The 17,414-nt window shown below is 32.9% G+C and overlaps 1 protein-coding gene across 1 annotated transcript in view; it reads left to right on the forward strand.

The window, feature by feature from the left end:
• Positions 1-16,127, forward strand: part of LOC150085320 (zinc finger protein castor homolog 1-like) — a 458,876-nt gene extending 442,749 nt beyond the window's left edge. Inside the window, exons 19-21 of the mRNA XM_090373996.1 lie at positions 2,808-3,632; positions 9,515-10,735; positions 15,573-16,127. Of these exons, the coding sequence (XP_090230122.1) occupies positions 2,808-3,632; positions 9,515-10,624 (1,935 nt within the window). The 3' untranslated portion in view covers positions 10,625-10,735; positions 15,573-16,127. The remainder of the gene's footprint in view (positions 1-2,807; positions 3,633-9,514; positions 10,736-15,572) is intronic.
• Positions 16,128-17,414: the final 1,287 nt, after the last annotated feature.

A 17,414-nucleotide genomic window follows, 5' to 3' on the forward strand; every position in this document is an offset into this window, starting at 1 on the left:
CACGTTGTGTGCAACTCCCAGGCAGGAAAGCTGCACACAATTGTGTCACAGGTGAAGGACCCTGTCTTAAATGAAAATATGAGTGGGGTCGTATATAGTATTAAACGCCCGGAGTGTGGGGAGTGTTATGTGGGAGAAACAAAACAGTGTCTCAAAGATCGTCTGGAGGAGCACACAAATGCGATAAGAAATGCAGACTATGGTAAATCCGCCGTAGCTAAACATTTCTGGGAGAAGCAACATCAAATCTCCCCAGACGAAGCTGTCATCACCGATCGGGCGCATAGATTTTGGGACCGCAAGTGGCTCGAGAGCTTATGAATTAGTTCTATTGAGAATAATATAAATAGAGATAGGGGCACACGCATTCATCCCCTCTTTGAGGCGGTAATCCTTGGAGGGGATGAACGTTTTTGCCTGAAACGCTCCCGAGCCACTTCCGGTTCCGACGGGAACAGTATACGTTTACGTGAGACGCACCGTGAACCTGCTGGTATTTAATCATGCACCGCAGAATAGAAGTACACTGTTGAGAAAGAAGGCAGAAGCCTTTGAAAGCTTCAGTTAGTATTTTAGCGCTTTTAACCTAGTATATTTTATTGTATTTTAAATTCAGTATCTGTATATTTGCTGTATATCACAGTTGTCTTATTTTAAAATTACTATCATCAGTAATATGGTATTTTGTTTTGTTTGTAAATAAATTTATTGTAAATATTAAAAATTTTAAGAATTTGGTTTTCCGTCTTTCGTTTTTACTTCAATGGTTGGTGAGAAACACTAAAAAATCATAGTATGAATATACCCAACCCCAGAGGCCTATTTGAAGAACTTTTTTACTCACTTCATTTGCATGTTTCTTCTATAATTTGCCCAAACCATCTTTAAATTCATTCAAACTATCCACTTCCACAACACTAGGTGGAATTTTATTCTGACAATTAGCTACTCTCTGACTGAAAGTGAATTTAAATTTATTTATGTGTGTGTGTGTGTGTGTGTGTGTGTGTGTGTGTGTGTGTGTGTGTGTGTGTGTGTGTGTGTGTGTGTGTGTGTGTGTGTGTGTGTGTGTGTGTGTGTGTGTGCATCTAAGAAATAGTAAAGATGCTATCAGGCATTAAGTTTACTTAGCCCTTTTAAAGCCTTATACACTTCAATTAAGTCACCATTCAGACAACTAATTTCCAGAGACTGCAATTTACAGAACCCCAGTTTTTCTTGGTAAGAATATCTTTTTGTGGGCCCAACTAATCTTGTTGCTCTTCTCCACATCCTTTCGAAAATGAGGTTTCCGAACATGTCTACAGTATTCCAGATGTGGCCTAACTACTTCTTTATACAATAGGATAATCACTTTCTTCCTGCCAGCATAGTTTCTGTACATCACTGACAGAACTCCATGAGCTGTTCCAGCAGCCTGCACTACTCAGAGAACTCATGGCAGGCTATACAACTCCTCTAGGTCTGTTTCTTTATCAACTATCTTGAGTTTGGTGCTACCTAAATGGTATATTATTCCATGGTTACTGGTACCAAAATGTATTCTGCATTTATCAATGCAGAATACTACATTTGGGTACCAGTTTCCCGTTTTCTTTCCCAGTCTATACACTTAATTTATCTAGTTCTTCAACTAGTATACCCTAATTATTGTCATTAATCACTGTGCCCATCTTTGTATTATCATCAAACTAAGACATAAAACTTCAAATTTCTACATCAATATTGTTAATAAATATTAAAAACAGTAAGGAGCCCACCAACCTCTGTGGTACCCCACTCATCAAATTATTCCATGAAGAGCTGTGCAAGTTTATTACTACTCTGTCTCCTGCCTACTAGCAAAATTTCTACACACCATAGATAAATACCATGCACTGTCCTAGTACACACACTTCTGAGAAAAGTTTGTACAATTGCTCTTTAAGTCCTTTATTATTAATTACCTTATGCTTTTTTCTTTAAGCATAGTAAGGTAATCTGGGATTACCATTAGCCCAGTGGTTTTCAACCCTTTTTTTAATAACGGCACCCCTAAGTAATTTATTTTATTTTGCGGCACCCCTACTCAATTTTCTGCCTGTTTGATCCGATTCTCTCTCTATACATATCCGTATATAAATATTAAAAACCACCCATTATAATGTTGTGCTGTAAAAAATTTAGTTAACTAGGTGAATTTGACTAACATGAACTTTTCATTGATCAAAGCAAGAGTGCGATAAAGAAATATTTATTACGTGTGTGTGTGTGTCATCTAAGAAATAGTAAAGATACTATCAGGCATTAAGTTTACTTATCCCTTTTAAAGCCTTATACACTTCAATTAGATCATTCAGACACCTTGTTTCTAGAGATTGCAATTTACAGAACCCCAGTTTTTCTTGGTAAGAATATCTTTTTGTGTACCAAACTAATCTTGTTGCTCTTCTCCACATCCTTTCGAAAACGAGGTTTCTGAATAATATATGAATTATTAAATTATTTAATAATTAATTTTGTTACCAAGTTTGAATTTTAAGTAAGCATAGAATTTCCACTATAAACTGGTATAATTATATAAATTATGAAACATATTTTAGGCAGGAGATATACAGGCACTAATCTGCATAAAGAATAAATAACAGTGTCTTAGTATTGTGCAACTCTTACATCTAAATGGAAGATCTAAAATCTTTTTGCTATTCCTGAAAACACCGAAATAAATTCTGTGCATTCTAGGACTGCTTTTAATTTTTTTTTAATTAAATATTTTAAAAAATTCTATTAACATTTGAATCTCTTCTAATTTTATTTTTGTCTTGTAGGTTCAGGAAGGCTTTTACGTTTTTCCTCCAAATGTTCGATGCTCCGATCCATTATGTCAGTTTTACAATCAACATCATTTCCACTGCACTCAGCCACGCTGTTTTTATGTGACAGATCGTAGTGATATTTTGCTTTTACATTCTAAAGACTTTCATGATAACATTGATATAATGGAAGGATTTGTCTTTTTTGATCGAAGTGTAGACTGCAGACTTCCTGGTTGCCACAGTAACAAAATTAATCGTCATTTCCATTGCACCAGACATGACTGTAATTATTCTTTTGTCAGATACAGCACCATGGGAATGCATGAACAAAAGCATAGGGACCAAATTAATGCATCCAATTCATCAGCAACAAAGAAAACACCACGATTATCAACTACAGAAGATGAAGGTGTGGTGCCTTCTCTTACTTCAGTAGTTACTACAAACACTGCAAACAGTGCGGTAACTAACAATACAAGTCTTTCATCAGAAACAACACAGAAAACTGTTGTCAAAGCAGCAGGGACATTTTATCCCCTCTCTGCTTTTACAACTTCCAGTGGTCCATCAAGTTCAAGTTCTATTCCTCCCGCATCAAACACAGATGACAGCAACAGTGATATATACAGAACTGAACCTAGCCCCACATCAAGTACTTCATCTAGTCAGGAAAATGACCAGCCACTAACAAAGATGCTGCAACAACCTGGGCCAAGTCCAAAAAATACCTTTCAAGGATCTGAAAAACATTTTCTTTATGGACCTCTTCAAAGTTGTGGAAGACCATTCTGCAAATTAAAGAAGCGAGACCATTTCCACTGTAATATCTGCAATCAGGTAGGTTAAACAGCTGTTCTTTTAATACAAATTATATTATATTTTTGGAATATAAGGTGCATATATTTTTACTAAAAAACTTTGCCTTAAAGTTATTTATTTTATACAGGTTGATGCACAAGAATGTATCACATTTCTAAACTCAATATCTTTATTATAACTGAAGGTACACAAATGAAAGCGAAGTTGTCTAACAAAATATGGTCTTCTTGAAAACACCTTTTCCTTCAAAAAACTCAAGAAGTGGTTACATGATAATGAATCAGTGGATCCAGATGGCCGGAGAGGGCTTCCATGCAAATTAATGATACAGCTGAGATTTCAGTCTTTTAACTATTCTATGCATGGATTGGCAGTTTGCACTCTAAAACTGTCCTGTTGAAAGCATATTCCCTTTTGAAGGTTACACTGTATAACTTCTGGCCAAATAAATGTTTGCAACATATTGGAATACACCTCAGAAGTCACAGTAACACTTTGTTCTATCATATCCTTAAAGAATTATGGCTCATTTATTTTTAATGAACAAATTCCGCATCAAATAGTTATTTCTGGCAAATACAAATCTTTTAATGTTCCTATGGTCTCTGTGGGTAATCCTCAGAATCAAAAGTACTGGGTATTGAGCAAACTGTGTAAATAAATTTGTATGGTGTGCTATTCACATTCATCTATGAAAAGCACACCATCCAAAAACAGGTTATTGCTGTCACACATTTCAGATACTGCATGACAAATCTTGATTAATCTTCCTTTGACTTGAATGGCTAATGCTTGAAAAGTTTGAATTTTGTGTAGAAAGTGATAAAGGTCAGAACATAGAATTCTCTTTTTTTCTGGAGCTGCCGATAACTTTCAAGTTGATTTTTTATGCTGTTTCTGATAAAAATCCTTACCTTGCAGTTAGTTCTCTGGGTATAAGGCTTGTTGTAGGATGCCTACTATTTCCTTCATTTATATTTAATGTAGTTCCCTTTTCTTGACACCTTAATTGTTGTAGTTTTGGGTGGTGTTCAGTCCAGAAATCTCCAATGAAATGCTCATTTCATACTGACTGTAGATTTACTTTCTGTGAAGGTCTGTACAATAAACACTCTCTGTTCTTACACAAACTGGTAAAACATTTCTTTAATTTACCTGTAAGAGAGAGAGAAAGTTTATGAACCATTGAATCAGTTGGTGTGCTATATGTATATGTATATGCGTATGTATGTATGTGTATATATATATATATATATATATATATATATATATATAAGGACATAATTCCATTTAATTTTTGGGTTTGCATTTGTGGTGTAATTTTTTATTTTGAGTGGGAGGTATTAAGGCCTAACAGACTGTCTAGCAATTGGTGTGCTAGCTTTTATCGGTTCACCTATATACAGGCTCAAACCCAAACCAAAAAATTAAATAGAATCATGCCCTAATATTATTAATGTGCATATAATGTTTAACTGATTATTCCTACAATAGCATTAGCACCACATAACTACAACCACATTACAACTTAAAGTGTTTATTCATTATAGAGTATAAAACTTAAAATTAATGATTAAGTATATATAGCAAAATTGCTATATACATATAGAAATTTTGCCTTATAACAATATAGTGATTAGCAATGCCCTGTTATGAACATAAAGGTATAACAGACATCTACCAATATAGTAAATATATATATAGGGTGTTCCTAAGTCCCATAAAGTTATAATGAAAATACAGTAGCACCTCATATTAATGCTGCCTTTTATTGTGCTGATTTGTATGATTCTCCACAAAAATATAGCGTGGATCATTAGATTACAAATGCCAGATAATCTGACATCCATGGGATCACAGTGGTGCCAGATTTATCAGATACTGGATTACTATAAGTTTATCTAAAAACAGTTACAAAGTTTTAAAATAACCCAAATATATTCTGGTTGTGTGATAATATATCTATCTGCATGCTAATTATTTTATATTCCACCCAGTTATTATTTTACATAATAAAAATTACATAAAACTTTGTTTCTGTAAAGTACAAAGACAAAATTAATCATAAAACAACATAGCTCTTTCATACACAGTAGGAAGAATCAATTCAGCCATGATAATATGCTTTTCAGCAATTGTATACTTTGGTCCAGTTGGAAAAGTTTCTGCAGCTTCCTAAGAGCATTTTTTCAGATAGCAGTCAAACTTTTGCTATTATACAGTTGAATGGTCTGTTGATGATTAAACTCTGCACAAATAAAAACTTTTTAAATTAATATGCTAAAATGCTGGAATATCAAAGAAGATTAGTTTTGGTATGTTTCGGGAAGAGAAAAGAAAATGTACAGAATGCATTAGGGGTGGCTAACTTGTATGCAATATTGTTGGATTTTCCAAACTGTCAGATGCTGAACTATAACTCAAAAAATTATATGATTTATGCTAAAAAAATCAAATCATGCAATAAATACCGACACCCAAGTACTATTCAGAAAAAAATGACAGGAGGGGCACATTTGTGATGGGGAGCACCATTTTGTGCCTTGTTTGTGCACAAACAAGGCACAAAATAATGCACAGAACAAAACAAATATGACACTCAAACAATCTGACTGGCCGACACAGGCACACAGCTAAACTCTGAATTACTTTGAAGTAAACCTTACGCAAGATCAAACTGCGTGACCCTTGAACTAGAATGGCGATCACATCAGCAGCAGTGTTGCCAACTGTAGTCAGTTAAAAATAGCTGATCTACGATGCAAAAATAGATAAAATTCTATGTTAACAATGAAAAAAAAATTTTTTTGTAACTAAAAGGAATTTAAATGATTGGTGTATATTCTCCAAAAACAACAGGGGAGACATGCACCAGTACCCCTACCCTGAATCCGCCTATGCCCAAGTATGCCATTGTTTGTGGCTACAGGTGTGAGTTCACATTCAAAACACTTGCTTAGCCTCATGTTAATCACTATGTTTATTAAGTAAAAATCAGCATTCATTTCTGCACACAAGTGCAGAAATGAATGCTGATTTTTTAAACACTCAAGGAAACTTATTACTGCGTTTAACTATTTTCATTAAACCCTTCATATTAAGAAAATACTCTGAAATTGAGAGTGCTGGTAATGCTGCTAAGCTAAAAAGGAAGCATGGTTGTGAAGATGCAAGTGATATTCAGGATAGAAGTTGACAAGTGTCAGACCAATGTTGGCTGGTCACTTATTTAAATTTATTTCATCTGTTAACCATCTCTTTGTATTTTTCATAATACAATGCTAATATAATATAATATAACATAATATTACTATTAAGCACATGATGATGTTGCTGTTGTTATTTGGTTTTTAGGAGCATTAGCAACTAAGGCCATATTGCTCCTGGGATGCAGTGGTCATTCCTTGACCTTTCTGCATCCTCCGTATTTGGTGGTCATGGGCTCGAACCCCGGTCTAATCAAGAAGCATGTGCTATGCACTGCTGCTCCTGCCCACCTGGCTACAGAGGCGCCAAAGCACATGATGAAGCACTGTACTTAACAGTGATACCCAAGGAAGCTTCCCAATGTTTATAAATAAAACTATAATGAAGCTGGGACCTAAATTGCTGTTTGGAGTTCTGAGGGATCTGTGGAATCAAGTTCTCAATAATTTCCTCAATCATTCCAACTCTGTACCTTTCAAGAGGGCACTAAGCTTAGAAACACAAAAAAAAAAAAAAAAAAAATCACAAGCAACTAAATAATCTGGTGAGTATGGTAGAGGAGGGGAAGGCACAGTGATGGAGTGCATTACATTAAATTGTTGAATGGAAAGTGCTGAATGTGCAGGAGCATTGTAATGATGCAACAGCCCATACCCTGGAGCATGCTTCTCTAGCTGTTTTCTCTGAACAGCATTATGCAATCCCCACAGAACTGTTTTGTAATGTTCCCGGTTCACTGGTCATGTGGGAAAAATTCATAATGAGAATTACCTTGTGAGTCAAAAAATACAATAAGCATGCCCTTGCTCTTTACATTTGATCAAGATTGATTGTCGTGCTTTTTTGAGAAGATGGAGTGTTCCATTTAGAGACCAGGACCTTTGTTTCTGGGTGCCCATACCCATGGGTACAGTTCATGCAAGTCCCTGATTGTAAAGAGCCCAAATCCAAAGGCCCTCCTTCCCCTAAGTCTCCAAGTTGATTCTTACACCTAGCTTTCCCAAACTCTAGAATTAATACATTTGTATTAAAATATTAATACAAAAATTACCATAAAGACATAAGCATCCTTGTGTTCCAGTTTATTTTCAAAGCCTTCTAAATGCATTTTAAATTCCAATTTTTGAAAATTAGCAGAAGATAGTATTCTTATACATAGACTTCCTGATTCCAGATATTCACCATTAGCTAGAGTTGCTATCTCTCTGTGTTTTGATCCAGTCTCCAGGCCATAAAATGGTTGAAGGGAAAAAAAAAATCTCTTTCCATTTTGGGTTGAATATGATAATATTATAAGTTATTATATGCTTTTTAAAATGTATGTAACTTACAAAACTATTTTATACTTGTATCATGTATGCAGTAAGAGCCTCTAGCCTTTTTTCACTATATTAGGTACTTTAAACAAGGTCACAAGGTAAAGAAAAAACCTTCACAGGTTTTTTCACAATCATGTATCTCTATTTTAAATAAAATATATTAGTTGCAGAATTATTATAAAAAAACACATTAGTTAAGTAGGTAAATAAAAATTTAAAGTAAACTAAATTGGGCAAAATTAATGTGATTTCTAGCATTTGGTATTCTCCCAAAAATTCTATTTTATTTCTCTGCATCATGATCAACCATTTGCTGGCCTCTGTTTAATCTAGGTCATTAATATGGTCCTAAACAGGAAATTAGAAATATGTACAAGTAAATAATTATTACTAAAGTTCATTACATATTTTTTATCTACTAAATAATATTTAAGAGATTATATATTTTTTAGTTAGAAAATAATCTTTAAAAAATGTGTATTTTACTTTAAAAGCTTTTGAGATTGCTTCGGCTACTTCCTCTTCCCTTGAAAATAATCAGCCAGGTCAGAGATTTTAAAAAGTGACAACTATAACACTGGCACAGAGACTTGCAGATTAAACTGAACCCGACACCCAAGCCTCCCATGAATCCAACTCACCACTCCTAATCTACAGCACTCAGAAAATTTATTGAAATAATTTTTTCTTTTTTCATATAATGAGTATTAATCATATTACCTTGAACAATCAGAGCAGGTGCCTATTGATAGTTTTTTTTTTTTTTGCATTCAAAGGTAACATCTGTCAATGAACATGGCAAGATATGAACTTAACTAAGTATAAATACCGATTGAAGCTGACAACTAGTATTTGGAAGGCTCTTTTTCTACAAATAAATAAAACAAAAGCAATAGGAATACATATATTATTATTACAGGAACATTAGGTAATAATTATAAACTTAAAAAACGTATTTTACATGATATCAAAATTTGATGCTGATCAAAATGCAATGACATTATGAGTATACAGGTATAATATATCTCCAGCATCCACCCAAATAAATGTATATTTTAGCATGATCATAGTTCATGAATAACTAATCAATAAAGGTAGAAAAAAATAATAAAACCTGATGAATCTCAAGTTTTATTTTTTCTGGTGATGAACTATAAAATGTTGAAAGATGCAAGTAGTTTGAAATAAATAGAATCTGGGACAATGGGCACAACTACCCCACTCTAAGAGCATTGTCCAAAAATATAATGTGCATCTTCATTTATGAATTAGTATCATATATTGTGTATACCTAGTTAGTTAAATTATTTGAATATGTCAAATGCAAATATCTCTTCCAAAGTAATAATTCATATTTTCATTCTTTATTTTCAGGCATTTTCTAGCTTTTCCCGACTCAAGCCACATGTACTAAAACATTCTGGTGCATTAAGTCCTATGTTAGTTAACCCACTTGGTACAGAATATGTGAGTCCAACTCCATCTTCCCGTTCAACTCCTGAGTCTCCATTTCACGAAGATGAAGATGGTGTCGATGTAAAGTGTGATAAAATTGTTCAGTTTCTTGAGCAGCATGAAACTAAAGATGTGCCTCATGATACCACCTTGTTAGAGAAATCCAAAGACCATACTTCTCACATACCTGGTATATTTTGCTGGCAGCCTCCTTCACAGACTTCTTCCATACAATCATTACCATCCAGCATTATAGTGCCTGCTACTGAAGGCAATGAGAAACTTTCCAATACATTTTCATCTAGGCCAGTTACAATTTTTTCTCACTCTCACCAATTTTATGGCTCTCCACAAGTTGATTTTAGTGGGAGTGCTACTGAAGAACAAAATAATCAGGACAATGAAAAATCTGTTCTTTCTAAACGAACATGTTCAGACAAGCTAGATAATGCAACTGAGACAAAAAGAATTAAAATTCCAAGCTTGAGAATTCTAAAAGATGAACCTGTGCCTGAAGGTTATATACGCTATCGTTTTAACGAAGACTGTACTTATCCCCACTGTGGTTACCGAGAGCACCAGACTCATTTTCACTGCATGAGAAAGGACTGTGGTTATAGTTTTTGTGACAAAACTCGCTTTGTCCAACATACAGCACGTCATGAAAGGCTAGACACTTTGATGGGTGGAGACTTTCAACAATACAGAGCTAATGTGAACTGTGGTAGACCTGACTGTATGTATGCCAATACGTTAGGTGCAATGGCAAATAAGTCATCTCATTTTCACTGCCTTAAGTGTGACTTTGTCTGCACAGACACTAATAAAGTTGTGGCTCACCGCAGGCAGCATGCAAAAATGGACAGCATCAATGCTGCAGGGTTTGAAAAATATACACCATCCCAAAATTGCAACATGAAAGGATGTAGCCATAATCAGAGACAAACGCATTATCACTGCCTTAAGTGCCAGTATGCAGTCCTAGGTTTGTCTCAAATGTCATCACACAAATACCGACACATGGAATAGCAGAAAATTTCTAATAGTGATAGAAAATAGATGTGCCAATATCATCCTAGAAAACAGTCATGTCATTTGAATAGTAGTGCTATACACAAACAATTTATTAGTGAATTTAGTGTAAGTGTGAGATCCATTCCTTTTTTCTTTGCCTCAGGCAACTATTTATTTTTTTGCAGTTGATGATGACTTTGATATCAACATTGTCAGTACTGAATTAGTATATGTGGTGTTCATTTTAATCGTTAATGCTCAAAGCACGTAAACCATTTGGACTTGTTAAAAATATACTGAAAATGTTTGAACAAAGTTGTGTCTTTTGCAGTTCTTTGTAAGTAGTTTTTTTTTTTTTTTTCTGTAATGTTTTTCGCATTGCCCTTTTAGATATACATTAAAACATTCTCTAATAAGACCAAAATTGTTTAAGAATTGGTCATAGTAAATGGGCCATGTGTTCCTAGAATATCTTGATACTTTTCTTTTTCAATTTTTTTTTTTTAATGATTCATCTTCTGTTATGTATAAACGCTATGTTTATTCAAAATATTTGGCGTTTTGTGTTTGAATATAATATTTCTATATTAAAATTTAACTGCATTACACACTATTTCACTGGAAAAAGAGGGTGGGGTTAAATTTAGAAATTTATGAAACTTTTTGAGACCTTCAACCCTTCTTTGGTTAATAATTTATTTTAGACAAATGTCCAAAATTGACCTAAGAGTAAGCATACTACATAATGGAATTTAGAGAATCAGAGAAAAAGTTTTATTTGAATAATTATCTCCTTTTAAAAAATGTATTTGAATGAATGGAAGTCATCTATAAAAGTCATGTGATATAACAAATTTTTATTCAGAAATATCTCTGATTTAAAAGGCTTCCTTTTTTTTTTTACTTTGATTTTGGTAAGTTGCATTTTAACCTGTAAACAAATATATATACTAATTAACGAGGATAAACTCCACATAATCTGAATCCACATAAATTGCATTAGTTCATGCAACTTAATGTTTAATTTATTAAAGTACTAATTTAGTTGCCTTAATATAATGTTTCAGGTTTATAATTGTGCCACTGACAACTGAGAACACAATATGTCAAGTTAACCCATCAATATGTCAAGTTCACAAAAAGGAGTGTTCTTTCTCTAAGTGAGTGGGGTCACTTCAACCTCATGCACATATATTTGAAAACTCAGCAAAGAATATTTCAAAACTGTTTACTTTTTTTATGTCTATTTTCAATCTTTTCTGGACACAACTGAAAAATCCATATTTGTTATATTAAAAACATATATTTTTAATTATGTTTTGTAATTAAAACTCCCTATAAATCTGTTGGCAAGCAAAATGAAAATTTAAAAACCCACGTGTTTCAACAAACATGTGCAACTGGACACCAGCTTATCAATAACAGGAGTTCCTGCTGCATGAAACATGACATTGAAGCATTATCTGGAATCAAACTGTTGATGCACTTGCTTCACGCTTTCCTCCAATAGCGCTCTGTAGAGCGCTATTGGAGGAAAGCACACATCGGTAAAGCCAACTCACAATCAGTAATTGTACATGAGAGTTGCTATTCAACATGTGCATATAATTATATTTAACTTGAGTACTGAATTTTTCCTAATTATATGAAAATTAACAGAGATTCTTGGAAGTTTCAGTGGAGAAATAATCAAAGAAAGCATTTTCAGAAAGAGCTTTTAGAAGTTTCAGCGTGTGTACAGAGTAGATGAGGAGCATGAATTGCTGAAATATTCTCTCGGGTCTCATAAAACCCTGCATGACCGGATCAGGGATAATTAAAATGAGACATGGACATTTCTGGACTCATCATGGAATCTTGTCATCAGGACCAGGAAGGAAGAGTGAATTAAACTTATCATTAATTAATGCCAGTAGGGTGAGCTGCAACTGCATGCATGCTTATATAAATGAGAATGAATGGGTTCACAAAAAGATAATTATTCTTACTCCTCTTAGCATACAATGTAGTTAAAACTCAGAAGGCATTAGTTAGTTAAAATTTAATCTCCCACAATCTGATTACAGGATTTCACAGTGAGTACAAAATAAATGTCAATAATAACTTAGGTGAATTAACTTCATTTACTGTATTCTCAGTTGTGAGCAGCGCAATTATAAACACATACTTGTAACACTGTATTAGGACGACTCATCTAGTAATTCAATAAGTCAAACATGAAATTACATGGAGCCAAGTGTTTTTATTCATTAACTTTGTGCCATTCATTCCACATTATGTCCTGCTGACAACACGTTAGAAGCACATGCTCATTTTATAATGCTAATAGTTTCATGGAACTCTTAGATGGAGCTTCATTTTAAAAGCTACACTTACATAGTAACCATTACTCTATGAATATTTCAAACAGGTTTTTTACTAGATAATAATACTATATATGCTGTAAAATAAAATATCACAATATCATATTCATAACAGCAGTAGTTATTTTTTATTTTTTTTAATTTTGCAAATTTTAATGGTTGTGCAGAGTAATTCTTCACACTGCAGTCTCTCAAAGCTTATAATATACTTGCATATGTTTAGTGAAAATGATCTTCTGCTTATTATAAACAATATAAAAATAAAATATCACACTTTTAATGGCAGTAGCTATCAAAAAAATAAATAAATAAATAAACTTATGGCTTGCATTGGCCATGGATCAATATTTTATCACTGAAGTTTATTTTGTTTTATTTTTTCTAGTCAGATATAAATAAAAGAAAGATACTACACAACATTGTTTGCAAAATCTTGTACTGAATGAAAGTTAAAAGAGTGAAATTTTTTGTCTTTGTTAAAAATGTAATTCAGCGCTTTGCCTGAGTCTAATTGTCTCTGTCCATAAACTCTTCCTAGTTTCTTCCGTACATAGTCATATCACTAAACAGTTGGTTAAATGCAGACCACCGCATCAGACAAGTGAGTTTTACTTCCTGAAGCAGCATGCTTACTGATATTAGTCAAACTCACACTACAGATTACAATAATTCATTGATAATCAGACTCTGATGCATGTCTCTCATTATTGCCCCTAATCATGACTGATAACTGCTGTAAATCAAGCTGCATGTGGGATAAACTTTTGTGAAGTGTTAAGCAAGCAAGTTATTTTAAAACTTAGGATATGATTGCTCCAATTACTTAAGAGCAGTATTGTTGTCTGTACATTTCTCAATTGTAGGCTTCTCATTTCCCTTGCACTGTACCACAAATTGGATACTTTGCATACAGAAATAACCATGTAAAAAAATTTAAAAGCTTTTAATTTTTGTTCCTAAATGTAAGATTCCCTTGGGCCATTAATCAAAACTTGCTCTGCTCTGCTTACATTTCTCAGTTCCAGAAAGATTGCAGGCTTCTTAGTCACATAGACCACTGGGCAATGTTTTGCAAGTTAGCATACTGTTCTCATCGGCAAGCCATGCCAATGAGATGATGACAGCAGTTATTAAAAATTATCAGTCCATAAAAATCAGATGATAACCTGGTTTTTACATAATATTTTTAAAACAAAGTCCAGCATGACTACTGGCTTTGCATCAGGTAAAGTCTTTGAAAGGAAGTTACAAATAAGACACTTAAAACACAAGTTTCAAATAAAAATTAATTTACAGCAATCACTTTGATGAGAATTTATTATTTTATCAAACTAAAACATGGCTTACTTCACTTGGAATCACCCCTTGTTCCCAAATCTTCCTCAAAAAAGCAACTTTGCAAACAAATTCTTACATTTGTGGGCAAGCATTCTTCTTGATGAAGGTGAATGACTGATAAAAGTATGCCTGTCACCATGTCTTGAAATAAAAAAACATTAAATTCAATTTTAAACTGTTTGTAAGTATGCAGGGTTAATGATAACATTGCACCTCAGTAATACATAGGTATGCACTTATAAAATGCTAATGCTTTCTAGAACTATTTTTGCACCATAAACAGTTATTAACAGTGCTGTGTGTCTAGATACTGCTGTTGCTTTGTACACTTCATATGGTTGTCGGTGTTGTTGCTCTATGAAAGAAAGTGCTGTGAAATCTGTACTCTTACCAATCTGACTGTTTTCTAATTCTGGATTTTAATATTTTCTTTTATTTCAAATAGGTATTTTCTTTTAATGGTTTGTACGGATTTCCAGAAACATTATGGCAGCTTCATTTTTATTAATGATTTTCTCGAAGAAATAACACAGTCAAATTAAAGAATTTTATCTTTCTTGATTTTAATGTTTTCTTTCTGTCCATTTCCACCTTTTTATGTACACATTTCTGCATTGCACCAATAAACAGTGCTGGACACTTGCATTCTTGTTGCTTTGGTTATTGTTATCAATCGACTTTTGTTATCAATTAAATTTAGTCCTGAAATGATCACAATAAACAGTATCCATTGTATTTTATTAATATAAAAAAATATATTGCAAATCCATAACATTTCATTGCTGACTTTTATACTACACTTATACAGTCTATAGAATAACTCAACTCTGCTAAGGTGACGTTTTGGAACAGATTAATTTGATTGGTGTACTTGCAGTTCAAAAACAGCAACCATAATGTATAAAATTAAGTATTTGGATTTTTTTTTGAACAAAGAAGGGTTTGTAGATTCTCTTTAATTATCTTAATGTTTTTTTTTTTTTTAAACATGGAATTTTAAATAGTAATAAATATTACAATTTTGTTTTCTTAAGCGATAAAAAAAAATTAACATTCTCTTTAAGTAAGCTTTTATGTTAAATTATCATGCACTCATCACTGCTTATCATTAATCCATAATTTGTCAGTGTGAAATTCACGTAATTTATTCTATATAATATTGCAAAAGTTTTTGTGTGGAGAAAAATATTTATTTATTATGTTGGTTTTTTTTTATTTAAGTTAATGACCACATACATTTATTTATCCTTAACTGCATTTAGACCATAAATGAAAGCAAAAGAAAAAGAAAAAAAAATTTACAGAACTTCTGTTTGAAGGAAATGGCACCGTTCTTTGTATTTTTCAACCACTACTGGGGTCCACTAGGATAACATTCAGTACAAAAAGTGCCTCATATTGTACAAAATCATCTCTTTACCAGCATTCCTTTCATTTGTCTTGGAGTAAGTAATCCTATTCATGCAGTTTTATGTAATATCATTAGGATTGTTATGGTGATCAAAGTTGTATAAAGAGTTTGTTTTCATTGTTATACTGTAGTACATACAACCCTTTTAGTGCCAAATCAGCCATGTCAGCTGTTCTTCCACAGCAATTTCTTATCATACATCTCTTGCCCATAAGTATAACATTGTGCCTGCTGTGGCATGTTTTCTCGGTGAAACAATCAGGGTTGGATCATCTGCATTAGTAATTCTACTTATAGAAATGTAAAATTATATCTGTGAAATGTGATGGCATTTGTAAAAGTGTATAGGTGGGTGGGGAGGGAATGGATGATAAAGTTACCTTTCTGAGCAAAAGAAGTGAGGTATTTTGGTACCAGAAGACTGTGATAAAAAAAAAAAAAAAAAAACAGAACTTTTCTGGAATAAAGAAAAAAAAAAACTGTCTGATTTTGATCAACTGGCACAACAATTTTGCACAGACTGAAAGTGCTTCTAACTTTCACGAGACTGGATCACCAAGTGGCCTGCAAAGCAGAAGCTGATGGAAATCAAATGCAAAGCATTTCATCAAGTGGCACCACCAATTTTAATCACAGAAATTGTGCTAGTCAAGGATTTTATAACATGTAGTCTTCAAATTCCATTCAGTGTCAAACACAGAAATAATAATTAAAAAAAAAACTAGAATTGGTGTGCCTTCACATTTCATGGTGTGTTTGGAAGGTAGTTGTAGCTGGGATTATTGTATTTATTTTCTCTTTATGTACATGTACTTTTATTTTTGTGAAATCAGGATAGTTGGAACCTTGATGCCATTGGGATACATGAGTCTTAATTACATATGTTTTGTGTAGAAATTAGAAAAAAAATGTAGTTTGTATATATTTCTATGTTATACATTTGTCTGCACGTGTGCTCAATGTGTGTGCACTGTCTAGTTCACGTCTTTTCACTATTTACGACATTGTCTCTGAAAAATGAGTAGAGGCAAATGTAAGAAGAAAAAAAAGAAAAGAAACACAAACAGATCAATTTTGTTTTAAGTTAATAGTCTCTCCAAACAGTTGCCAATCCATTAATTAATGAATTATTATCATTATAATTATTATTATTACCCACCTGCATAAGTGCCTTAGACCTGCATATTGGTCTAGTTTTTAAAACCCATTTTTCACTTTACAATAGTGAAAAAAAAAATACAACAGGTGGGGAAATTTTTCTCACAGAGAAAAAAAAATCACCTCAGCAGGAATTACAGTACTAAATTCATGCTTTCTAAAAGCAAAAAATACTGTCTAACAGAATATATTTATAAGTCTGTATGTGCGTGTAAAATACACACATATAATATATACAACTTTGACAAAAAATACCTGTAGGATGCCATTAAACCTTAACATATTTAAAGTGTTTTTTAATTTGTTATTTAAATATTGTAAACAAGTTGTATTACATGTTAAAAAACATCTTAGGCTATGCATTTTGCATTGTGTGCCATATTTTTTTTTTTAAGAAAGAAAATTTTTCTGAAGTTAAATGGCTTTATTTGCAGTATGACCAAGTAATTAGTCAGTATTCAAAGTTTTAATTTCACTTCCATTCTAAAAAAATAAATAAAAAATAAATATACAAAATATTTCTATTATCAGCAAA

Source organism: Mastigoproctus giganteus, chromosome 5, assembly GCF_048544385.1.
Source record: "Mastigoproctus giganteus isolate SK-2022 chromosome 5, ASM4854438v1, whole genome shotgun sequence".
Classification (NCBI taxonomy): Eukaryota; Metazoa; Arthropoda; class Arachnida; order Uropygi; family Thelyphonidae; genus Mastigoproctus; species Mastigoproctus giganteus.